Source organism: Drosophila subpulchrella, unplaced genomic scaffold (assembly GCF_014743375.2).
Source record: "Drosophila subpulchrella strain 33 F10 #4 breed RU33 unplaced genomic scaffold, RU_Dsub_v1.1 Primary Assembly Seq16, whole genome shotgun sequence".
In the NCBI taxonomy this organism is placed as follows: domain Eukaryota; kingdom Metazoa; phylum Arthropoda; class Insecta; order Diptera; family Drosophilidae; genus Drosophila; species Drosophila subpulchrella.
Genome location: NW_023665498.1, coordinates 957169 through 984482, shown reverse-complemented (window position 1 = coordinate 984482; position 27314 = coordinate 957169). Strand labels below are relative to the sequence as shown.

The 27314-nt window shown below is 39.2% G+C and overlaps 1 protein-coding gene across 2 annotated transcripts; it reads left to right on the top strand.

The window, feature by feature from the left end:
- Nucleotides 1–13817: 13817 nt before the first annotated feature.
- LOC119559032 (mitochondrial import inner membrane translocase subunit Tim17-A) lies at nucleotides 13818–26978 on the top strand. Of its 2 annotated transcripts, XR_005220610.1 has the most exons (4): nucleotides 13818–14090; nucleotides 14241–14418; nucleotides 26466–26726; nucleotides 26883–26978. XR_005220610.1 is itself a non-coding variant. In XM_037872161.1 (3 exons), the coding sequence occupies exons 1-3, from the start codon at nucleotides 13947–13949 to the stop codon at nucleotides 26663–26665; spliced, it is 522 nt and encodes a 173-aa protein (XP_037728089.1). In that variant the 5' UTR covers nucleotides 13818–13946; the 3' UTR covers nucleotides 26666–26965. The 2 variants fall into 2 exon arrangements, 1 of the variants encoding a protein (XP_037728089.1); XM_037872161.1 differs by having other exon boundaries at nucleotides 26466–26965.
- Nucleotides 26979–27314: the final 336 nt, after the last annotated feature.

Here is a 27314-nt window from a genome sequence, read left to right as displayed (position 1 = left end):
GTCCGTGCTCCAATTCCTATTTGTACCAATCCACGACATTTTTCTTGTTGACCAGGGCCAGGCTTGCTTTTTTCAACGGAAATACAAGCAAGAATATTCTGACCCAAAACAGTTCCATTTTTTGGTTGTCCCTTGGACAACAAGTTGTTTATTCCACCTGCAGTAGTCCCAGGCATCTCCGTAGATCCGCCCACACCCGAACTATGCACTAAGTCTTCTTCTTAACCCCTGGAAACAAAATGGCTCTAACAGCTGCCCAAATTGATCCGACCAAGTTCATTGAGGTCTCGGATTGACTGAGTGAACTTTAATCCAGAGCAAACACTCTTCCGCCAGTCCCTCCAACGCTATCGATGTTAAGGATTCGCCGCAAAAGAATCTGCGCGTTATGGAACCGGGTGCATGGCAGAAGCCGGAGAATGTGCAGCTGATAGTATGCCAATTCTACGAGCTAAATACAGCTATTGCTATTCCGTTTACGAATGATGTGGGGATCAGATTGCAGATATGATAGCCCAAGCTCCCCAAGTTCAAGCTGTTCCTACCCAGACCTACATGACCTCTGTCCTTGCGATACCGAGGTGTTCACCGGAGATTATCTTCGTTGGCCAACGTTTAGGGATCTGTTTACGTCAATTTATATAAATAATCCAACGTTGAAGACGGTGGTAAAATGGTTTTACTTGAATGCCAAAACGAGTGGCGATGCGCACAACATAGTTTTAAACTACCCCGAAATGCATGTAGCATGGTCAGCTGGGTTTGTTGCCAAACGAAAAACAAATCAATTGGAAAATTTAAAAAGGAGGAGTCTGCTAGTACACAAAGAAATTAAAATAAAAACAAGGAAGAACGCTATAGTCGAGTAACTCGACAATCAGATACCCGTTATTCAGCTAAAGGGACCAAAGGGAAATGGAAATATGCAATGTGGACTGCCCATCAGGAATCTGGGTCAGCTATCCGTGAACTTCAAAGCACCATCCAGGGTTGCCTCACGGCTTTATAACTGTCCGGAACTTAAGCCGAAAATTGGGATTGCCTCTTTGTGTACATGTGCTCTTCCAAACTCCCTAAGGTCACTCTATCCTTGTGGGAACAGTCCCTGCAGAACAAGGCCGAGATTCCGACGTGGCAAGAGCTGAACTTATTTCTTACAGAGTGTCACCGGACCCTAGAAAATATCCGCCTCCAGTGCAGCGCCTCGAAAAATAAATTCTTACAATACAAGGGTAGCACCCAAGCCCAAAGAATTTGAACTTTGTAAGAAGGAAAACTATCCTGTCCCCACTTGTGCCTAATTTCTCCAGATAACGGACAACGAGCGGTCAGCATACATAAGAGAAAAAATACTACTCTACGAGTAACGGGTATAAATAGTACACCTAACACAATACATTATCTAATACTAACTTTTCTAAGTTAAGGAACAATCACTAAGTTCAGACTTCATAGTTTTAAACTACCCCGAAATGCATATAGCATGGTCAGCTGGGTTTGATGCCAAACGAAAAACAAATCAATTGGAAAATTTAAAATGGAGGAGTCTGCTAGTACACAAAGAAATTAAAATAAAAACAAGGAAGAACGCTATAGTCGAGTACCTCGACTATCAGATACCCGTTACTCAGCTAAAGGGACCAAAGGGAAATGGAAATATGCAAGCAGCAAGGCGAGATTAAAATGCGCCACCTACCGACGGCAGATTTAAGCGTAATGGTCCTTAGAGTGGACGTGTCAAAATTTTTTTGGATCAATCGATAGGTATTGACAAGACCAATACATTTCAGTTAAAATTTTTTATCTAGCATAAAAATTATGGGCGCGTGGCATATTCGCATAACAAACTTGCGCTGCGTACAAGGCTACGGAATCTCAATCTAAAATCCCAATTCTCTATCTTTGATAGTTTCCGAGATATCCACGTTCATATTTACGATTTTTTGAATTTTGTCGATAGGTATTGACGAGAGCAATACATTTCAGTTTATTCTAGCATAAAAACTGTAGAAGCCACAGTTTGGGCGGCTTGTGGGCGTTAGAGTGGGCGTGGCACTCTGCTGAAACAAACTTGCACTGCGTAAGAAGTTCAGGAATCTGCACGCCAAATCTCAATAGCCTAGCTCTCATAGTTTCCGAGATCTCAGCGTTCATCCGAACAGACGGACGGACGGACCGTCGACTCGGGGTCGGAAACGCTGCCTTCTGCCTGTTACATACTTTTCGACGAATACCGACGAATTATACTCTTTTACTCTACAAGTAACGGGTATAATAAATGGGATGTTCAACGAATGTTTTTATTTATGTAAATTAGTAGTTTAAAGCTTCCTTCTCGTCCCATGGATGCTTCGCCATTTTTCCCGCGCCACCGCATATTGGACCTTGAGGAAGTGGGAGCCGGATTGGGAACGGGGTTGATCCGCAGATGCTGCAGGAAGTCGCCCAGAATCCTAGCAGTGGCTGGCTATGGCTTCTCCAACTGTTCCTTAGCGGGCGTCCTATTTTCCTCCTCCCTATAGAAGCCAGCGGGTCCTCCAGCTCCGCTTAAGCTTCCAAGTAGCTGGTAATGAGATCATGTTACTGGTGGTTCTGCTAAAAAGATAAGTTTATTAGTACAGCGCAACAAAATTCTTTTGGCCAAATCTTACTTTCTTTGCGAGGACACGCGCGGCATGATGTCCATGAAGAGAGCGAAGTCCCACTCGGCATGTTCCTTCCCACTGGAATTCTCGAGTGGATCTCCTCCAGCACTTCAACTATTCTGTGGATTTGCCTCTGTTGTGGTATTGCTTTCTGTTGTTGAAATCCCACAATAATGGGCAACAGCTTGGATTAGGCGTCCTATTTCATCTGCACTGACCTCCTGCAGTCAATTTTGGGGTTTTCCTTCCATTTTTATACCCGTTACTCGTAGAGTAAAAGGGTATACTAGATTCGTCGGAAAGTTTGTGACAGGCAGAAGGAAGCGTTTCCGACCCCATAAAGTATATATATTCTTGATCAGGATCACTAGCCGAGTCGATTTAGCCATATCCGTCTGTCCGTCTATCCGTCTGTCCGTATGAACGCTGAGATCTCGGAAACTATAAAAGCTACAATACTGGCTACAATTCCTGCGCAGCGTAAGTTTGTTTCAGCACAGTGTCACGCCCACAAACCGCCCAAAACTGTGGCTCCTACAGTTTTGATTCCACAATGAAAATTTTAACTAAAATGTATTGTTCTCATCAATACCTATCGATTGACCCAAAAAAAGGTTTGCCACGCCCACTTTAACGCCCACAAGCCGCCCACAAACTTCAAAAAATCGTAAGTATGAACGTAGATATCTCGGAAACTGTCAAAGATAGAGAATTGGGGCCTCAGATTTAGATTCCGTAGCCTTGTACGCAGCGCAAGTTTGTTACGCGAATATGCACGCCGACTCTAACGCCCACAAACCGCCCAAACCTGTGGAGCCCACAATTTTCATGCTAGATAAAAATTTTAACTGAAATGTATTTAGCTCGTCAATACCTATCGATTTATCCAAAAAAAATTTGCTACGCCCACTCTAACACCCATAACGCTTAAATCTTACCGCCGGTAGGTGGCGCATTTTAATCTCACTTTGCTGCTGGCATCTCTCCATTTCCCTTTGGTCCCTGTAGCTGAGTAACGGGTATCTGATAGTCGAGCCGTGTATTTGCCTCTCGCTCACTCCTATGGCTAGCTCGCGGTTTTCGTCGATGTGAGTACTAGGCTTTACCAACGAAGGCTTTCGCTCAGCCTGGGCTTACCTAGCTGAGCGTTTCGAAAGCAAGCGATTGTAAGTAAATAGCCAATTAAAAATACTTTTCAATGTGGACTGCACATCAGGAATCTGGGTCAGCTATCCGTGAACTTCAAAGCACCATCCAGGGTTGCCTCACGGCGTTATAAATGTCCGGAACTTAAGCCGAAAATTGGGATTGCCTCTTTGTGTACATGTGCTCTTCCAAACTCCCTAAGGTCACTCTATCCTTGTGGGAACAGTCCCTGCAGAACAAGGCCGAGATTCCGACGTGGCAAGAGCTGAACTTATTTCTTACAGAGTGTCACCGGACCCTAGAAAATATCCGCCTCCAGTGCAGCGCCTCGAAGAATAAATTCTTACAATACAAGGGTAGCACCCAAGCCCAAAGAATTTGAACTTTGTAATAAGGAAAACTGTCCTGTCCCCACATGTGCCCTATTTTTCCAGATAACGGACAACGAGCGGTCAGCATACATAAGAGAAAAAATACTACTCTACGAGTAACGGGTATAAAATGTACACCTAACACATTACATTATCTAATACTAACTTTTCTAAGTTAAGGCACAATCACAAAGTTCAGACTTCACCTGCCGCAATCCAACTATTACCCCAAGATCTGCCCTGTCATCTTCGATTACCCCCTATATTCCCTAGCCTCTCTCAAAACTGGGTCACTGGACATCATCGAGGCCATTTAAGAGTAATCCCTAGACGAACGGGATTAGCGAATGGCTAAATCGCCCGACAGATTTCCAAAAGAGGGCGCCACCAAAACCATCGTCCTATCGCTCTAACCTATCGATAGCATCTCCCCCATCAACAACTCAAACTGCAACACCAACCAAATATTTCGAGAGGCGCTAGCCGGAGTCATAGCGAAACAACGAAATAATTGGTAGTTATGGAGATTCGACAGAAATCGACACGGCACCTTGGCACCTTACGCAGGACCCACACCTAACGGGAAGTTATACAGTTTTCGCTGAGGCGTTCGTATACTTAACAATGGCGTGGTAGACTACCAGGCAGATGCGCATCCCATTCCAGAGGATCTCTGTCCAGGAAGCTCCGAATTGCTGCCAACACATTGCGACTTAGTCTCTCTGCGGCGTTGCTTTGTGGTGAGTATATTGTGTTGCAATTGAAGTCGATAATGGGAGGGACTCTATCGATAGGTTAGTTCGACAGGGCGATAGTTGCAGCAGCGGGATGAATTTGGAGGGCGATCTGGCCATTTGAGGATCAATCCCGGTTACCTTAAATGGCACTCATGTATCCAATGACCCCATTTTGGGAGAGGCCATGTAATATGGCGAAGGAGGAACGATGATGATCAGCAGATATCAGTATATTCGCAGCCATATTGTCTAATGCAGCTGGAAGTTCTAAAATAACATTTTCGTGCCTAAGCCTAGTACTCAGATCGACTAAGAGTTTCTCTAGTCGAAAAATCTTTACCTTTTAGTGTGACCGAAGTTTTCAAAGTTCACCCGCAATGCATGTAGCATGGTCTTACTGTCAAGCGGCTCGGCTTGTTGCCAAACGGATACAAATCAATTGGAGAAATTTAAAAAGGAGGAGTCTGCTGGTACACAAAGAAAGTAAAATAAAAACAAGGAAGGACGCTATAGTCGAGTACCTCGACTATCAGATACCCGTTACTCAGCTATAGGGACCAAAGGGAAATGGAGATATGCTAGCAGCAAAGCGAGATTGAAATGCGCCACCTACCGGCGGTAGACAGATTTAAGCGTTATGGGCGTTAGAGTGGGCGTGGAAATTTTTTTTTGGATCAATCGATGGGTATTGACGAGATCAATACATTTCAGTTAAAATTTTTTATCTAGCATGAAAATTGTGGGCTCCACACACACAGGCTTGGGCGGTTTGTGGGCGTTAGAGTCGGCGTGGCATATTCGCGTAACAAACTTGCGCTGCGTACAAGGCTACGGAAATCTGAGATCCCAATTCTCTATCTTTGACAGTTTCTGAGATATCCACGTTCAAACTTACGATTTTTTAAAGTTTGTGGGCGTTAAGGTGGGCGTGGCAAACTTTTTTTTGGGTCAATCGATAGGAGTTGACGAGAACAATACATTTCAGTTAAAATTTTTTATTGTAGCATCAAAACTGTAGGAGCCACAGTTTTGGGAGGTTTGTGGGCGTTAGAGTGGGCGTGGCACTCTGCTGAAACAAACTTGCGCTGCGCAGGCATCTCAGGAATCTGCATACCTAATCCCAGTATTGTAGCTTTTACATACATTACGAGATCTCAGCGTTCATACGGACAGACGGACAGACGGCTAGATCGACTCGGCTAGTGATCCTGATCAAGAATATATATACTTTATGGGGTCGGAAACGCTTCCTTCTGCCTGTTACATACTTTCCGACGAATCTAGTATACCCTTTAACTCTACGAGTAACGGGTATAAATATAAATACTTTATATTCTCGAGATCTGTGGTCTTAATTTGACTGTAATTAATGCATAAGTTAGATCAAAAAAGTCGATTCTAATGAGGTACTGTGCTAGTTGGCACATCCCCTGTGAGAACTCTATTAAAAGTTTGCGTCGGATATAGACTTATTTTTCATTGAGTGTATGGTTTGTCTCAAACCAAGGTAAGTCCTGCACTTATGTGAAACACAGAACTGGGGTGCTTAGATTATAATGTATATTTTGTACTTTGTTAAAACTGGGTGGTTGTTGAAATTGAGATCTCTTTTCTTGGTGGGCTTTTTAACGTGGCTCTTAAGGGAGTGTGACCAGAGAAGGTTTATAGATACAAATCTATTCTAAAAAGTTTTCAGCGATGCCAGATTGCAAAAAAGATGATCGCTACAGGTGACTGTTAGGATTAAGTTATTTACATTCCGGTTAATGACTTAGTATTCAATGGATCGGTTTCTGGATTAAAAGGCTTTTCTTTAATCTTTTTATTACCTACTCTGTAAACACCCCTTAGATGATCCCAAGTCTGACCATATACCGTCACATTGGTAAAATCTCGCTATTTTTTAAAACTGTATGTTTGATTTTAATGAAACATATTGGCACAACCTCTGCAAGGGGAGCTGTTGACAAAATTGCGGGGACACGATTTTCTAAAAGCATTTTTGAAACAATAGTAGGCCTGGGATTTGCCCCAAACCTATCTAGATTGTTAGATCTTTTTTCTGAACAATTCTGCATTTTATTTTTTATACCCGTTTCTCGTAAAGTAAAAGGGTATACTAGATTCGTCGGAAAGTATTTAACAGGTAAAAGGAAGCGTTTGCAAACCTATAATGTATATATATTCTTGATCATTATCCGAGTCGATCTAGCCATGTCCGTCTGAACGATGAAATCTCTTAAACTGTAAGAGCTAGAGCATTGGGACTTGGCATGCAGATTCTAGGGCTGCCACGCCCACTCTAACGCCCACAAACGACTCTAACACTTAAGCTCGTCTAGTACCCATATATTTTGGAACAATTTAAATAAGTTTATTCTGTTATCAATACCTATCTGCATGCCAAAAATGATTAAAATCGGACCAGTCACTAAAAAGTTATAAACAAATAATAATCAACATTTTGCAATTCAATCGAAATAGCACACCACATTCAGCAAATAAGCTGTTTTTATTGATACGCTACCAATCCGCTTGGGGTGCTTTAGGTTAGTTGTCGCTGTAGGCCAAGTGGCGCTATAGAATATGAGGATATGTGTCGCTATAGGCAATATGTGTTAGTGAAAAAAGCTGAGTTGCTTCAAGCATATCTCCATGCCTCTCGCACTGTCTTAAGCTGAGTAACGGGAAACTAATAGTCGAGGCTATCGGCTATAGCGTTTTTTCTTGTTTTAATTTGGTCTCCAACTATATTACAAAACAAGGAAGAACGCTATAGTCGAGTACCTCGACTATTAGATACCCGTTACTCAGCTTAAGGGACCAAAGGGAAATGGAGATATGCAAGCAGCAAAGCGAGATTGAAATGAGCCGCCTATCGGCGGTAGACAGATTTAAGCGTTATGGGCGTTATAGTAGGCGTGGCAAATTTTTTTTTGGGTCAATCGATAGGTATTGACCAATACAGTTCAGTTAAAACTTTGTATCTAGCATGAAAACTGTGGGCGCCACAGGCTTGGGCAGTTTGTGGGCGTTAGAGTGGGCGTGGCATATTTGCGTTACAAACTTGCGATGCGCACAAGGCTACGGAATCTAAATCTGAGATCCCAATTCTCTATCATTGATAGTTTCCGAGATATCCACGTTCATACTTACGATTTTTTGAAGTTTGTGGGCGGTTTGTGGGCGTAAAAGTGGGCGTGGCAAACTTTTTTTTTTTATCAATCGATAGGTATTGATGAGAACAATACATTTCAGTTAAAAATTTTATTCTAGCATCAAAACTGTAGGAACCACAGTTTTGGGCGGCTTGTGGGCGTTAGAGTGGGCGTGGCACTCTACTGAAAAAAACTTGCGCTGCGTAAGAAGCTCAGGAATCTGCACGCCAAATCTCAATAGCCTAGCTCTCATAGTTTCCGAGATCTCAGCGTTCATCCGGACAGACAGACGGACAGACGGACATGGCTAGATCGACTCGGCTAGTGATCCTGATCAAGAATATATATACTTTATGGGGTCGGAAACGCTTCCTTCTGCCTGTTACATACTTTCCGACGAATCTAGTATACCCTTTAACTCTACGAGTAACGGGTATAATTAATGAAACCCTCATATTCTAATTTCCACCATTCCACTTTCGTTGCTAGCTCGCCGACAAAAAACGTTAGGTAAGGTAAGGTAAGGTTAAAATTAAATTTTTACTATGTCCACGTGAACATTGGACCTTGAGGAAGTGGTAGCCGGATTGGGAACGGGGTTGATCCGCTGATGCTGCAGGAAGTCGCCCAGCATCCTGGCAGTGGCTGGCCATGGCTTCTCCAACTGTTCCTTAGCGGGCCCCCTATTTTCCTGCTCCCTATAGAAGCCACCGCGTCCTCCAGCTCCGCTTAAGCTGCCAAGTAGCTGGTGGTGGTGTACGGACTCCTAATGGAGAGGTCTTACTGTGTCATATTACTGGTGGTTATGCTAAAAAGATCCTTTTATTAGTACAACGCAACCAAATTATTTACTTTCTTTGCGAGGACACGCTCGGCAAGATGTCCATGTAGAGAGGGAAGTCCCACTCGGCATGTTCCTTTCCACTGGGATTCTCCAGCACGTCAACTATTCTGCGGATTTGCCCCTGTTGTGGTATTGCTTCCTGTCGGTCAAGTCCCACAATGATGGACAACAGCTTGGATTAGTCGTCTTATCTGCACTGACCTCCTTTAACCGTTTTTGGGGTTTTTCTTCCATTTAAAATTTTTAAATTCCCCACCGCTTCTGCACGAACACCGCCAAAGATTAAATTTCTTATTCTTTGGGCCGCGGCTAACGGCGTTCATCGAAAATTCACTCCCGAAATCTGGTATTTCTTCTGGTATTTTCTTAGCTCATCTGAGTACCGCGCTGAAAAACAGACCCAACGAAAAGCTTTAGCCGCCTGTTTGCTTCTTGCTCACTCCTATGGTTAGCTCGCGGTTTTCGTCGATGTGAGTACTAAGCTGATGGAGGAAAATTCCGCAATAAAGGGCTGCATAATCGATTTTGTGCTATTTTCCAACACCATTAACAAGGTATGGCCGAAACATTCAACAGAAGCGTCAAAAATGGAAATCGGAGCAATTTTTACAAATATTTGTGGGAATCTTAATTTCTCAAATTCTACCACACATTCGTTAACAGTTTTACATACCATGGTTTTTGATATGCCAAATAATTGCTCTGTATTCCCAGGATGACCCAAGTGAAAGGTTATTCTCCCAAAACGTTTAATTTCGATCTATCTATACTACGTTTATATATGGACCAATAAAAAAATGGCAAGTAGCTCCTGCAGCAAAACGGCTTGACATAAAAATCTAAAAAAAAAAGATATTCTGAAATAGTTCAAAGAAGCGTGCTAAGATTAAATTTGTACAAAAAGCGACCCCAAATTGACCCAAAATGTCATTTGTTTGTTTTTCATTTTTTCTTTTGCCATTTCTCTGTTATAAATTTTCCAAAGTGGTATTAAAATGTGATGGTCATATTTTTAAGGCATTTAGGTCTCATTAACCAAGTCCCCCAATTTTTTGCTATTCCACTTTGTTCATTGTTCATGGCCTCCACATCTTTCTGTCTCACTCTCTGGCATATGGGAATAGCCAATCGTCAAGTGTAACCGCATACTAAAAATATACCACACGTACTATTTAAAAGGCGTCTTTAATTGAACAAAGAAAATGTCCTAATAAATCTAATCCAGGTGAAAAACTTATGAAAACAATAATACTTAAAACCAGATATGCGTGCGTCTGTGAGTGTATATATGCATTGTTAGCTGATGGGGGAAATTAGATTCGCTTAAACACAAATTATTTATAATACCCACTGATATCCTTTTGGCAAAATATACATATTTCATTTGAAATCTTAAAAAGACTTAACACATTTCCCCCAAAAGGGCAAAAGTAATTTCAATTTACAAACTTATTTTGTTATTCTCAAACTGAAGTTGCTGAACGGATTTCCCTCACACCCGTCTCCAACATCCAAGTAGAATTCTAATAAAAGCAATATTGAAATTAAAAGATAAGAGTTCAATAAAATATTTGCGTTGTGGAATAGGTCCTTGGTCCACACAATACGCGCCAAACCTCTACCTCTATGGTGGTGTGGAAATAAGGAGTGTTTTAAATTTAGCTTAAAGCGTAGTACTCAGATCGGCTAAGAGATTCACTAGTCGAAAAATATTATTCTTTGTAGTGTGACCGAAGTTTTCAAAGTTCACCCGCAATGCATGTAGCATGGTCTTACTGTCAAGCAGCTGGGTTTGTTGAAAAAACGGAAAACAAATCAATTGGAGAAGTTTAAATAGGAGGAGTCTGTTGGTACACAAAGAAAGTAAAATAAAAATAAATAGAATGTTCAACGAATGTTTTTATTTATGTAAACTAGTAGTTTAAAGCTTCCTTAACGTCCCACGAATGCTTCTCCATCTTTCAATAATGGGTAACAACTTGGATTAAGCGTCCTTTTTCATCTGCACTGACCTTCTTTAACCGTTTTTGGGGTTTTTCTTCCATTTAAAATTTTTAAATTCCCCCACCGCTTCTGCACGAACACCGCCAAAGATTAAATTTCTTATTCTTTGGGCCGCGGCTAACGGCGTTCATCGAAAATTCACTTGCGAAATCTGGTATTTTTTCTGGTATTTCCTTAGCTCATCTGAGTACCGCGCTTAAAAACAGACCCGACGAAAATCGTTCGCCGCGTATTTGCCTCTCGCTCACTCCTATGGTTAGCTCGCGGTTTTCGTCGATGTGAGTATTAGGCTTAAGTAGCAAAGACAAAAGCAAGTCAAGAGTAAAGGATTATAAAACGATCTATTTACGAAATGTACGCAGGCGAAGCTGAGGGCGACCTTGCTAGTCCATATATAAATGGGAATTCAATAATAATAAAAAGGATTTGTTTTCTAGCGAACTTACGTCCAAACTCTTTTTCGCAGTAGTGGCTCCTGCTGCAAAGCGTGCACATATACTTATGCTATGCAAATGCTGTTCTGCGATCTAATTAATCAAAGAGATATTACTTGAATCCATTGTTTACTTTATACCACCTTCCACATCCACCATCTACCTTCGGATAAAAGCTGATCTGATGATCTGTGGACCTCAATCCAAACCTGTTGCTTCTGCGCCTCCCATTTTCAATTGTGAAACTCCGATTCCCACAGAGCACATCCACAATCTACCATCCGATAACAACTGAATTGGGTAATCTTACCAAACCTGTTGCTTTTGCGCCTCCAATTTTCGTGTCCACTGTCATCATTGCATGTGTTTTCGTGGTGAATGTTTCGATTTCCACTGTCAAGAAGAAGAACTCAGAGTTGCACCGCAAAAACATCGACTAACTCACATAAAAAATTTTCGGAACGGTAAAACCTTATGGACCATCCGTTTAACGAATGGTAGATGGTGGATGGATCTCTGTGGGAAGACGCTATTAGCTCGCAAATTGCAATAACACAGAAACGGTCAATCAAAAGTTAGTGGCAATGGAATTATATACGTGTTGCCTTTTGAAAAATCACACAAATACCGCATAGTTGAAATTGGGATTAACGCGCCTTTAGTCCCATAAAAACTGTATGGTGCGGGGAGGTAGAAACATACCGCATAACAGGGCTGCAATGTCGATTATGTAGTATTTCCCACCACCATTAGCCACACAGACAGCTGACAAAAGCGGGAAAATGGAATACAGAGCAGGTAATTCGTTGCATTTTATTTATTTTATAATTTTGGTAGTACTCTAGTTTACAGTCCTCATACCCTATTCACACCAAAGGGGTTTTCGCTTCAGTCAGTTTCGAACAATAATTCCTTATTTAGTTGTCTGGTTCATTAACGTGCACTGCAAGTGCTTGTCGAATAGCTTTGGCTTCTCCGCTCTGATTTCCCATTTTCAGGTTGCTTGCGAACTTTTTTGGGTTCCGTTGCCCATCTTGATTGAATAAAGCGGTTGCTTTTATTTAAGAAATTGTGGAGCATGCAGCAGCATATTATCATTTTGTTTGTTCTTGTGAATTGTCGAGGCCGATTATCCGAAAGCGAGCTTTCAACTGTCCGAAAGTATTTTCAAGAACAATTCGACACTTACAGGGGTGGTCAAAAGTATTTTCACAAAACAAAAGTTAAATATACTCATAATTTGAACTTACATCTTGTTAAATTTGGCATCATTGAAAAGGTAATTTAAATGCCGTTTGAATGATACAATACATTTCTTAACCCATTCAGTACTTATTGAAAAGGACGAATTTGTGTGAAAATCTACTTTTTGAACTTTTTTCCTCGACTTAAAAACTTAAATATTTTGATGCAAAAAGTTTCTTCAAACAAAAATAATAGTAACTGCAAAAAGAATTTTTCAAAAATCATTTTGCTTATATTTTTAATGATTTTTTGAAAATGCTTAGAAACATGCATTTGAGCCATATTTTTCTCTTTTTCATACAAATTTTTTCCGACATTGTCACCTTCAAAAAATCATAAAAAATATAAGCAAAATGATTTTTGAAAAATTCTTTTTGCAGTTACTATTATTTTTGTTTGAAGAAACTTTTTGCATCAAAAAATTTAAGTTTTCAAGTCGAGGAAAAAAGTTCAAAAAGTAGATTTTCACACAAATTCGTTCTTTTCAATAAGTATTGAATGGGTTAAGAATGGGTTGTATCATTCAAACGGCATTTAAATTAACTTTTCATTGATGCCAAAGTTAACAAGATGTAAGTTTAAATTATGAGTATATTTAACTTTGTTTTGTGAAAATTCTTTTGACCACCCTTGTATATAAATTGTAGTTTCGGCGAAAATATCTATTGAAAACGGATATGATTTCATAACGTATAACGCATAACTGGGATGGTGTCTCCCCCAACATTGTTTTCAGCTTACTCTGCATTCATCACATAAATTTGTGAGTCATGACATTGTTCTGGCCATCCAACCGCGAGTTGCGGTTTCATTCTGGGCCGTGGACCGTTTTTCGATATGGCAACCATCTGGAACGAAATAAATCATTACTTTAATATCATGACATTTTTTTTTTTACTATTCCGATTGCTGCAAAGCATTGTGAAATGCTGATTTCTCAAATCTTTCCACGCATTCTTGAATCTCCTCTTGAAAGGTTTGGAAACAAGTTCTCGGGATCCATAACAGATATGAATTCGATACAGAACTTGTTTACAGTTATATACCAAGATTTTTGAATAATCTGCCAATAGTTATGGATTCCAATAACCCAAGCGAATAGAGGGTAACAGCAATACGTTTATCCCACGTTTCACGTTTGTCAAAAATCCCACCCGTTTCAAACGGATGGACTCTGTGGGAAAAAGCTAATACCTGCGTTCATCTTAAGTCATTTCATTTTAATGACAAATTAATACATTACATAAAAACACATGTTAATAGAGAATCGTACGAATAACGTATTTAAAGTAAATTGTTCACGGAAGGAAGTAACTTAATATATAAAAAAAAATAAAGTAAATTGGATTAACAGTTAATAATATGGAAGAATACGCTAGAGAACCATGTCCATATAGGATCGTAGATGATTGCGGAGGTGCCTTTGCCATGGGATGCATTGGGGGCGGTGTATTTCAAGCAATTAAAGGATTTCGTAATGCACCGTCTGGCCTAAACAGAAGATTGGTATGGAACTTACAATTTTAATGTATTGAAAAATCTACAGCATGCAGTGCTGGATATAGGTCACCAGTATGTCAGATCGGCTAATGCGACCAACGTATTTATTACGGGTTTAAATATTTCTTTAATATATTTCAAATTACATGTTTTTAGATCGGAAGTATAATTGCCATAAAAACTCGGTCACCCGTTATAGCAGGAAACTTTGCTGTGTGGGGTGGTATGTTCAGTACTATTGACTGTACACTCGTCCACTTCCGAAAAAAAGAAGATCCGTGGAACTCTATAATAAGCGGTGCTGCAACAGGAGGAATTTTGGCTGCAAGAAATGGTACGGTTTGAATATTTATTTCAATGAAATTGCAATAAAAAAATGTATTTTGATTTTGAAGTTCAAGATGCTAACTTGCTACATAGTTTATTATTACAAGTACAGGTAGAACATAACTGTTGGCACAGTTAGCATCTTGAACTTAAAGTCCTCTGTTTTGTGCTACTAATATTTAACAAAACTTATTCGGATGAAGGGAACACTTAACTCATAAATTAAATTTATTTCGCTGATGTATCTCTTAAACTGATATTTTTTATTGAAAAAAACATAAAAATGGCACACTTGCTTTTATTAATATCCAATACCTAGTATATCCTACTTAAACTAAACTTAAGTCATTCCTCATTTGCACGCCAATAAAGAGATAGGGTTTAGGATAGAATATTCCGCAATAAATATATTTTATAAAACTCAATTCTCTTTGCAAGGGCTTACAATATCTGTAAGATTTAATTTTTTTTTAGAATAATTGGAGAGAAAGTTATCATCCTGGGTTAGATTTATTCAGCCCATTTCATTAGTTTCATTAGGTGCCTTTTAATTTTTTTCCGTTAAATAAATGTATTTAAAAACCATATAAGCTCTACCAGAGTTATAAAATGATTGAAAACAAAAAAACATGCTGTTTTAAATGTGGTATTTCCTTAACCGTATACCAAGTATGACCTATTCGGCGAAATTAAAAACATGTTAAAACGAACTTATGCATACCTTAGAAGCTTCCTCTTACCTCCGTACCTAACCACTCTTTCTATCTGACATAATGCAATAAATTGGAACTCAATATACCCTTCAGTTTTTATAATCAGTTATTCCTCGTCAATCACCTGGTGAATCACAGTAACATGTAATTTATCACGCGTGACGCACGCTTTCACTCCTGACAGCTTATATGAACATTTTTGGAAGTCAGTCGTGATATCATACATGCCTTATCGGTGGTCATCTCGTGAAATCACTTGTGATGTGCCCTATGAAATCTACTGTAACCGTCCGATTGTTTTGCGTAATACACCAATCGAAAGGTATTGCAAAAATTAAAAGGATTGCATACCAACACTCAAATCAATTGGTTTGGGAGAAAGAGTAAACAGTAAAAGTGTAAATTTGATTTGATTTGATCTGTTGGGGACGGTGAGGATAAATAACCAGACTAAGAAATAACCAAACTAACCAGTTTTTCCAAAAGTGGTACAACTAATGTTTCTAATATTGAGCTGCTTAACATCGTCTACAATTTTCAGAACTCTAAAATAGATTGGGACAAACTGACGAACAAAATAAAATTTTAACTTTGAGAAGTCCCCCAAAATCTTGTTTTGCGTATTACTTTTGAACGGACCATCCGATTTTGACAGTTTAGGTGTCATTCGACGCGTATTTCAAGAGAGAATACAAGAAGGTTAATAGCGGGGGGTACTTATCCCCATCGGCCCCAACAGATCAAATTTTCACTTTATCCGCTATTTCTCCCAAACCAATTGTTTTTTTAAGTCGTGGTATGCAATTCTTTTACTTTTTGTAATACCTTTCGATTGAAGTATCACTTAAAACAATCGGAGGAATACAGTAGAATTTCATTTCTTCGTGTATATATAGTAGTCTCCTTCTCCTGGTGCACTTCGTCACTACGTGGACTGCCGTCCACAGTGATAGGTATTGACAAGACTAATACATTTCAGTTAAAATTGTTTACCTAGTATGAACATTGTGGGCGCCACAGGCTTGAGCGGCTTGTGGGCGTTTGAGTGGGCGTGGCATATTCGCGTAACAAAACTTGCACTGCGTACAATGCTACGGAATCTAAATTTGAAGTCCCAATTCTCTATCTTCGATAGTTTCCGAGATATCCGCGTTCATATGTACGATTTTGTGAAGTTCGTGGGTGGTTTGTGTGCGTTCAAATACAACTCATTTCATTATTCATTACACTAAACTTCCATTCTATTCCAGTAGTATATATGCATGTGCCTATTTACGAATAAATCAGTTATCAACCCAAGTTGTAACTCCGCGGTCTACTTCCGACTTGTACTACTACACTATCTCAACTGGCACTAGCACTAACTCTCGTTACTGTCGACGCGACCATCGTCCCGCTTTCAAAGAGTTCCCGTACCTGCTACAAGTGCTCGTTACACCCTTGTCCCGCGCCGTGCCCCAGATGTGTCTACTTTGGTTAGACACAATAAGTATTAAAACTTCGTCTTGCCGAACTAAGCTATGCCGCAACCACTGTGCCATGGTGAAAAGGCTCTAAATATAATTCCTCAAGTTTTTATGTAGACTACATACATACATAGCTTCGGTTGTTTGGTTCAGTTCTGCTGTGGTCTTAAAAGCTAAAGTTGTATTGGTCGTGTTAGACCAGGGACCATATTTATTATTATTTTTAAAAAAGAAAGTATAAAACAACACTTATTTTTTAGGTTTTTATCAAAAGAATTGGTAAATAAGTCTCATTTTTCAATCCCTATTCAGTCTCTGATTAGCATTCGTTGTAGTCACACGTGTTTTCTTTTCGCTATAAATTCTAATTCGTGCTCCGAGTGCAATTCTGAAGTTACAGCAGCGTAGCTTCGCGGTTTTGAGGCGGTTCGTTGCTCATCGCTTTGTCGCCGTACTTTTCACACTGCATGTGTTGATCTCCCGGAGGATGCTATTAGATTATTAACAAATATGCCGAATCTACTCTGGCAGTGTGATGGCTGTGTTGTGAGTAATGATCCACACTCGAAAATCGATGAAGTAATGGAAGATCTTCATGACCTGAAGAGTCTATACATGGATTTAAACTCAAAGCTTCTGATGGCTTTCCCATTTCTGCCACTGACAATAGCAATGTCAGTCAGCGTAAAATAGTGGTGAAACCATTGGCTCGGGCTTCTTCAAGTGGTCGTCAAGCCAACCATGCAGACCTGGTACCCTCCGCACCAGTTTTTACTGCCGCCAGGAACCATGCAAGGAATCACACGAACAAGAGGCAAATAGATGGACAATCTCCTAGTTGTGAACAACTCGAAGTTGTGCCGAGCAATAAATTCCTTCATATTGGTAGATTCAGAGCGCACGTAAAATCTGATTCTGTGTGTGAATATGTTGCAAGTAAGCTAGGCGTGGATTCTGAACACTTTCCTTTCTTTTTTAGTTTTTCCAAAGATGTAGCTGATTTGCTTTTTGAACGGCAGTCTTTGCTTTCGATTAAGTCTTTAGCGATGAGCAATATTTTTTCTGATGGAATTTGTTCTAAAACGGAAATAAACATATGGTATGTGCAGGCAACTTTCTTATATATTCGATGATATGCAAATGCTTAAACTAAAAAATAATACATCAGTGCCTTTACTTTTATTCCGCTGTAAAGGTTAAGATTTCGCATGCGATTCTGTGGAGCGCACACTTAAAGATTTTTTCACAGTGTAAACGGATGTTTAAAGTCAAAAGTTTTTAACGCGGAGAAGGAATAAAAGTCATTTCGAAAGGCGTACAAAGTATTTCGAAATTCCTTCTTACGGTGTATAGCACAAGCCTTTGCAAGTTACGGGTTACTAAATATATATACAAAATATATTTATAGCTGTATTTCTGTCCAACTAACGAGTTTTTAAAAAAATGGTAAAACTAAAGATTCTTTTAAGCTGTTTGACATCGTCTTAAATTTCCAGGACCTTCAAGTAGAGTTTGGATAGGCACAAAAAAAGGTCAATGCTCAGGCAGTGTAAGATGTTCTGAACTGGTAACTGTGGGCATTTTTGATGATTAATAACTTTAACACTAGACTTTTTACAACAATGTGTGTCGCGTGCGTCAAAAGTTGAGAAATTTCAAGGGCTATACAAGCTTGTAGCTAAAGTACTTCACACGTTACGGGTGTACAACATTTAGGTATTTATAGCCGTTTTCTCGCCAAACTAGTTAGTTTTTTCAAAAGTGGTAGAACTTTTGTGTCTAATATTTAGCTGTTAGCACCGTCCAGAATTTTCAGGACTCTGAAGTAACGTTTTGGGACAAACTGACAAACAAAATAGAATTTCACTAGATTTTAGTTTTTAGTTAGGAGGTATTTCTGTTGAATAAGACATAAAAACAAGAAAGGAAATTAACTTAGTCAAGCCGAAGTTTGTATACCCTTGCAGTTATAATTATTAAATTTATTTCGAAATTCTTAAAAATACACAAAATGTTATTCCCAATAGTATAAGATAACATGTCAAAAAACACCGAAGCTATTATTATATCATATTATTTTCCCATCAATTTTCCGATCGTTCCTATGGCAGATATATGATATAGTCGTCCGATTTTGATAAAATTAAATTCGAAATTCAGAACTAATTAAAAAATGTTATTTCCAAGCTTAGGTGGTTATATGTTAAAAAACACCAAAGATAGAATTTTTTTTAGTTCTTTTTATTTATTTTTTTTCCGATTATTCCAATGGAAGCTATAAGATATAGTTGTCCGATCTGGCTGGTTCCGACTTATATACTACCTACAAAAGAAATAAGACTTTTGGGAAAGTTTCAGCCCGATAACTTTAAAACTAAGAGACTAGTTTGCGTAGAAACGGACGGACAGACGGACATAGCTAGATCGACTCGTCTAGTGATGCTGATCAAGAATATATATACTTTATGCGGTCGGAATCGTCTCCTTCACTGCGTTGCAAACTTCTGACTGAAATCATAATACCATCTGCAAGGGTATAATTACATTATAAGTAAATTAAATTGACTTTATGATTACTATGATCAAATAATTTACCTATATAAAACAATATTAGTTGCTTTTTTATAAATTCAATAATGCTCCTAAAATATCAGGGTATTCACATGTCGCTGAGCCACAAACATTAGATTATAAGACAATTAGCAGATTATAAGCCAAAGAAAGAGAGCGAACCTCCGAATATCTTCCTCTTTGTTGCACTACTGTTTTCGTCGGCAGTCGTCTACGCTGCGCTGGCTTCTTTGCAGACGTCGACAGCGGCAGTGTTTTAGGCAGAAAAAAATAAGCTTTTTGCCTTCTGACATGTCACACCGAGCCTACTCCAGAACTGCTTTTACCACTTGAAGCTTTGTATCTACCTATGTGTGTATATACAGTAAAAAGATGCTATGTGTGGTCTATATATATATATATATATATATTTATATATATTTATATATATAATATTATATTATATTTATATATATAATTATATGTATATATTATTCATTATGACTAAGCGTCGATCCATCGCTGCCACCGTCTCTGCCGCTGCTGCTGTTTCTGCCAGCGTTCTTTATTGCCATTGGCTGCTGCTCTTCATCGCTGTCGCTGTTGACCAAATTTAGTTGTCATTGGCCAATGCATTTAAGTTATTGTTATTGTATGCACTTGGCTGGGTTCGATCAACTTTGGAAATTGGCTATTCTGCATTCCCACAATCGCGAAATAAAAGATGCTAGCTCAGCGCACGTGGCTTAGTTCGTGTGAACTTTATTGGCGGCATTGGTTGTGCAATCAATGCTTACTTCTACTTATGTCTGGATCTTTATATCATTTTGGGTAAATAACCAAAAAAAAAAATTTAAGACCCCCATAAATTGGGAGAAACCATAAAACCACATTTTTAATTAAAGCAAGGAAAAACTACATAGCCTCGACTATTAGATACCCGTTACTCAGCTTAAGGAACCAAAGGCAGATGGAGATATATGTACAAGCAACAAAGCAAGATTTTAATGCGCCACCGAACCGCGATCTCAATATATGGTTATGTGGGTGGCAGACAGACTTAATAGTTATGGGCGTTTGTGGGCGTGGCAAACTTTGTAAAGGTCAAACAAATTATATATATACTGGCACACATAGGATCTTAAACTTCAAGTCCTTTTGAACTTTACTTATTAGGATAAAGCGAATACTTAACACAAAAATGAATTTTATTACACGGATGTATCTCTCAAAATACATTTTTTAATGAAAAACAATAAACGAGCTGATTTTTGGCAGACGAATTTTTTTTTTAGTTTTAGTTAGTTTAGTTTTTTCTAACTATTTTGTTAAATTCCCCTTTTTTTTTTTTTTTTGGTAAATCCGCTTTGGGTCTATATCAGTGGTCGGCACACACATACCGTCACAAGTTTGCCTTGCATTAGTGTGAGTGTAAAAAACACGAAGTTGGCGCGCAGCGCTCTGACGCCTGACGTTTCTCTGTTTTGCACTGAAATTCTCTGCCGCAGCAGCAAAAAAGTGCGCCGAAGCTGAGAAAAAAAAGACCCGAAGACCCATGCCGAAGTCATACGAACATCTACGTTATACGTGAGCGAGCAGAGGATGGGCAGAACACTTCCCTATGCTCACTAGATAGGCCGCTGCCGACCACTGGTCTATATCCTAAATGGTATAATGCTTAGTTTGTATCATAAAATCGTTCGAGTACCTTAAATTAAACCAACAATCGTTATATACCAAAACGAGGAAAAGTAAATACCCTTAACCCTGCAGAAAAATAGTAAATCATTTGCAGAATCAGGTGCAATTTTGAGAATGGGTGCCCCGAAGACATTTTTACCGCTCGGAACATTCTATGTATAATATATATATATATTTGTGTCTTGAAAATTTCCACAAAAATTGTTTATTTAATCGACATAGTTACGTCCGTTAGTCTATTTCTAAATCTATATACACGAACTCATAATTGATAATCTAAAGACATATTGCTAAAACAAACTTTAGTTGCGCAAGAATCTCTAGAATGTGCATGTTTAATCCCAACTACCTAGCCCTTTCTTTTACATGTTAATAACTTATACAATATACCCCTTTTCTTTATGAGGGTATTAAAAGGGAATAAAAACAAAAAAGTAATAATTACCTATTAATATTTAAACTGCGTAAACATCTTGAAAAATTTAACAACCTTTGTCAGATGCATATAAGTGACAATTTAATTAAAGTAACAAAATTATTCTCATTAATGATGCAGGAAATAACGTTGGACAATGCAAAAATGCACATATAAATAAAGCCTCAATATTGACATTGCATTAGAAGAAAAAGAAAAAAGATATATTTTCTTGATTAGAATCACTAGCCGAGTCGATCTCTCCATGTCCACCTGTTTGCCCGACCGCATGAACGCTGAGATATCAGAAACTGTAAAATCTAGAAAGTTGTGATTTGGCTTAAAGATTCTTTCAGCACGGCGCCTACTTAACCACACTCAATTGCACTCCAACGCACATACGCCCACGCTAAAACCTGTCTAGCGCCCACAATTTTGAAGCTTTTGTAAAAGTGTAAATGCAATTTTATTTTTATTCATTATCAATATCCCAAATGTGGTCTAAATATTTAGATGCTATAAGAAAATAAAGGAGTCGACGCTAGGTGGCGCTGTTTCGGGGGTGCGCAATATTGTCGCTTGCCGCTTTCATATCTTATAACTCTTAAACCCGCCACCGTCTGGGCCGCTTCTCTGCTTTTCGACCACGACCGTTTGCGCCAGTCACAATACGCTTCAAAAACGGGTCGATTTTGTTGCAATTTAGAAGCGATTCGCATGCGTCGATACGGTCTAAGATGTTTTTTTGCGGCACATACATTGAGCTTCTTAGTGACTCCAAGCTTTTTCAAATGGTTTATAACGGTTTGATGACTCATGCCCAGCTCTTGACCGATGCTACGGCTGCTACTATGCCGGTCTCTTTCGACCTATTCAGCGATCTTATCGCAATTTTCGACGACAGGCCTTCCGGAGCGTGGCGCATCTCTACACCAGAACGAAAACGTTTAAACCATCGTTGTGCGGTGGAAATGGAAACTGTATAGGGACCATAAACTGCAAATATTTTATTGGTGGCTTGTTATTCATTTTTGCCTTTATCGTAGTAGTTCTCTAAAACATGCCGTATTTATACCCGTTACTCGTAGAGTAAAAGGATATACTAGATTCGTCGGAAAGTATGTAACAGGCAGAAGGAAGCGTTTCCGACCCCATAAGGTATATATATTCTTGATCAGGATCACTAGCCGAGTCGATCTAGCCATGTCCGTCTGTCCGGATGAACGCTGAGATCTCGGAAACTATGAGAGCTAGGCTATTGAGATTTGGCGTGCAGATTCCTGAGCCTCTTACGCAGCGCAAGTTTGTTTCAGTAGAGTGCCACGCCCACTCTAACGCCCACAAACCTCCCAAAACTGTGGCTCCTACAGTTTTGATGCTAGAATAAACATTTTAACTGAAATGTATTGTTCTCATCAATACCTATCGATTGATAAAAAAAAATTTGCCACGCAACCTTTTTACGCCCACAAACCGCCCACAAACCGCCCACAAACTTCAAAAAATCGTAAATATTAACGTGGATATCTCGGAAACTATCAAGGATAGAGAATTGGGATCTCTGATTTAGATTCCGTAGCCTTGTGCGCAGCGCAAGTTTGTTACGCGAATATGCCACGCCCACTCTAACGCCCACAAAGCGCCCAAGCCTGTGGCGCCCACAATTTTCATGCTAGATACAAAATAAGATAATTTTTTTTTAACTGTATTGGTCTCGTTAATACCTATCGATTGACCCAAAAATTTGCCACGCCCACTCTAACGCCCAAAACGCTTAAATCTTAAATCCTAAATCTACCGCCGATAGGTGGCGCATTTCAATCTCGCTTTACTGCTTGCATATTCCCTTTGGTCCCTTTAGCTGAGTAACGGGTATCTGATAGTCGAGGTACTCGACTATAGCGTTCTTCCTTGTTTCTCTTAATTTGCTCCATGTTTGCGACGCTTTAACTCACGAACGACTAAAAAGAAACAACAATCAATCAATCACGTGTTAGCGCGTGAAAAGAGCTTTCCAAAAATAAAATAGAATAAAACTAGAACTAGAACTACGCGCTTGCAGCGACAACTATCGAATATACCGCAAGACTTTTTTAACAACCTAATCTTTTGTAAAGGTGTAAATGGGATTTTGTGGTGATTATCAATCCTATCTTCATGCCAAATCGGACGATTCTTTAAAAAGTTATAAGTATATAATGAAATCGACGCTAGATGGCTCTGTTGCGAGGTGGGCAATCTTATGACCAATCGCTTTGCTTCTTGCATGTCTCCATCTCCCTCGCACTCCCTTAGTTGAGTAACAGGTATCTGTTACTATTACTATTACTATTCGTAATGGAAAAATAATTCTAACCTTTTTGTACATATAAATGCCCAAATCATCCAACCAAGAATAATTGAAGAGTTTAGGCACATGCTTACAAATTTGATAATTGATGTTACATGTCTATTTGAAATCTGGTTTGTCCCGGGTTCATATGTGTAAGCCATAAGGGTTAAGGTACTATGTATAAAAACAAAACATGAACGAAACAAATGTGCCAACACCCAGTCAATAGTGCAATTAAATACATATTTCTTGAAATATGGAACCCGATCTGTCAGATCAAATATCACAGTAAACTATGCTGATATAATTCTTGTAGGCGATTAGGGAATTTAACCTTATTAGCAATATGGAATTTGAAACTAGTAAATCTCTCATATCCAACCTACTTCGACACATTTTAAAATTATTATACCCGTTACTCGTAGAGTAAAAGGGTATACTAGATTCGTCGGAAAGTATGTAACAGGCAGAAGGAAGCGTTTCCGACCCCATAAAGTATATATATTCTTGATCAGGATCACTAGCCGAGTCGATCTAGCCATGTCCGTCTGTCCGTCTGTCCGGATGAACGCTGAGATCTCGGAAACTATGAGAGCTAGGCTATTGAGATTTGGCGTGCCGATTCCTGAGCTTCTTACGCAGCGCAAGTTTGTTTCAGTGGAGTGCCACGCCCACTCTAACGCCCACAAACCGGCCAAAACTGTGGCTCCTACAGTTTTGATGCTAGAATAACAATTTTAACAGAAATGTATTGTTCTCATCAATACCTATCGATTGATAAAAAAAAAAGTTTGCCACGCCCACAAAGCGCCCACAAATTTCAAAAAATCGTAAATATGAACGTGGATATCTCGGAAACTATCAAGGATAGAGAATTGGGATCTCATATTTAGATTCCGTAGCCTTGTACGCAGCGCAAGTTTGTTGCGCAAATATGCCACGCCCACTCTAACGCCCACAAACCGCCCAAGCCTGTGGCGCACACAATTTTCATGCTAGATACAAAATTTTAACTGAACTGTATTGGGCTCGTCAATTCCTATCGATTGACCCAAAAAAAATGTTGCCACGCCCACTCTAACGCCCATAACGCTTAAATCTGCTTTCCGCCGATAGGTGGCGCATTTAAATCTTGCTTTGCTGCTTGCATATCTCCATTTCCCTTTGGTCCCTTAAGCTGAGTAACGGGTATCTGATAGTCGAGGTACTCGACTATAGCGTTCTCCCTTGTTTTTTTTTTGGGATTTTAATAAAATATTTGTTTATAATATGCTTATTGTGCCGTCCTTTTCAAAATATGAACTTATAAACCTGGCCTATAACTTTGACCTTAAGTAAACAGAAAATACTATAGTCTTTCGTGATTTTCAGAACATTGGTCGCGTTCGGCAAAACAACATGATATATGATGACGAAAATGTAAAATATTTCCCAGTGGGAAAATATAGAAATTAAAAAAAAAAGTTCCATTGTAGAATAGGTCCTTGGGGAAACCACACAACCAAAGCGACAAAACCTTTAGCCTCTATGAGGGATGTAAAGATAAAAAGCAATGTAAAAGTGTAGGATTATATAACGATCTATTTAGGAATTTTCCGCAGGCGAAGCTGCGGGCGACCTCGCTAGTGATATATAAAAAAGATAGGTTGTGAATCGTCACAATCCTAAACATTTCACAGCAACCTGATGAATGGTTTTAAATTAAGCGAATCAGGTTTTGTTTGTGTAAAAAAGAATTGGAGAAGAAAATAGTACTTGAGTTTTAAAGGCAGTTTACAAATATAAATTTTTAAACTTTGATGCGACTTTTTCATTTTAAATGCGCATATCATCGCTTGTGTTTAGGTTAGGATGCCAAATCAAAGAAGACCATATAGAAGACATATGTAACTATTTAATTGTGAAATCTGAATGTCAATCCTAGCTTCAAAAATGCGGGCGCTTGGCAGAACTTCAGCGTTATAGCCGTTAGAGTGGCCGATAGCCACGTCAATATCGGCTAAAACAAACATGGGGTTCATTGGCACTACTAGAATCTTAATTTTAACATTTTAACTCTTTGCCTTTAAAAGTGTGGGCGACTGTTTCCGATTTTGCAAACTAATCCAACTTCTGTCGAAAGCAGTAATTGCTCTTAAGCTTTTAATGAATGTTCCGATTGTATCAAATAAATACGAAAATGAATCAGAAGCTAGGGTCCTAAGTCTGAATTCCCGACGCTCAGCTGTTATAGTGTCCGCGATCCCAGCATTCACACGGACAGACAGGCAGACACTCGAATATAGCTCCTTGGCTAGATCGATTCGGCTAGTGATCCTGGTTATGTATATGTATATACCATGTAACAGTGGTCGTCACAGAATTTAGACATTTGGACTTTTATTTGTGTGAGTTACTTGCACGTGTCAGCTTATCGACGAGTGAGTGACGACTGCCTTTTTACACTGTACGTGTTCCGGCAGAGGCTGAGAAAAGCTATTTGCCTTGCCACCTTAGTGGGAAGCTGACGACCGCTGCTTTGTAGGCAACGACTTTGGAAACGTGGTTTTGAGGTTGACTTATACTTTATATCTTTAAAAGTATTTATCCGATCGACTTAGAAATGCATTCTAGACGTAAAGATATAAATATATTTTGGGTATTGTTAAAAATAAAAAACTAATGATTATAACCTGCCCAATTTAAAGAATTTAGAATCTGGAAAAATTATGTTATTTTAAATAATATTACACGACTGTCACGGCTTGCATCTGACTTGAGCCTGACTTATAATTCTTTTACTAAAAGTTGTGTCACTAAAAACATTAAAAAAAAACGTAAATACTTGAAAACTAAGTAATAACATTAATTAAAATCCTATTTACAATTTATTTGTAGGCGTTCCAGCTATGGCAGGAAGTGCAATAATAGGTGGCGTGCTCTTGGCTCTTATCGAAGGTGTTGGAATATTATTTACTAGAATATCTGCCGAACAGTTCAGAAATCCTGTTCCTCCGGCGGATGACCCTTCGGCTCTTGGAGATCCTGGAAGTAATTTTTCGTTTGGATCAACTTCTAATCAAAAACAATATCAATAACATGATAAAAATTTAAGAACGACAAACAAAATATTTTGAATGTTATAAGAATTGCTTAGATGTAAGTAGATGTCCTAGTCAAACCTTAGATATGGTATACCACCTGGCCCTAAGGTATCTAATTTCCCTGGACCAGCGCGTACTTTGATAAAATGCTGTCTCATATATGCTCAAAAATAAGTGGGCGACTTTCCTATAAGTCTTCTTTTTATTGCAGGTAGTACATCACTCGTGTTACCGAAAAATGCGTATTGCGAAAAACCTTCGGCATAAATAAACAGCTATGCATCGTGTAACGAGCTATACCGTGTAATTGTTTACAAATTCAAACAGGTTCGGTGGTTCGAACCGCTTCATATAAATGGTACTCAAAAACACGGGGTACTTTCGGGTTTTGTACGCGTCTTGGATGGGTGTTTATTGTGACACTTATAACTGCTGTGACTCTATAACTGACAAAATATAACTGCTTAAGCCTAGCTTAACTTAATCTAAAGCTCTAGAGCGGAGCGGAGACTTAGGGAAGAGATAGAAAGGGGGGGCAGTGCGAGCGCGCGAGATGTAGACATCTGAAGAAAACTGCCTCCAGAAATAAAACGCCCTCTGGCGTGAACATTCCCCCCGGAATTGATGCATGCTTGCAAAGCAA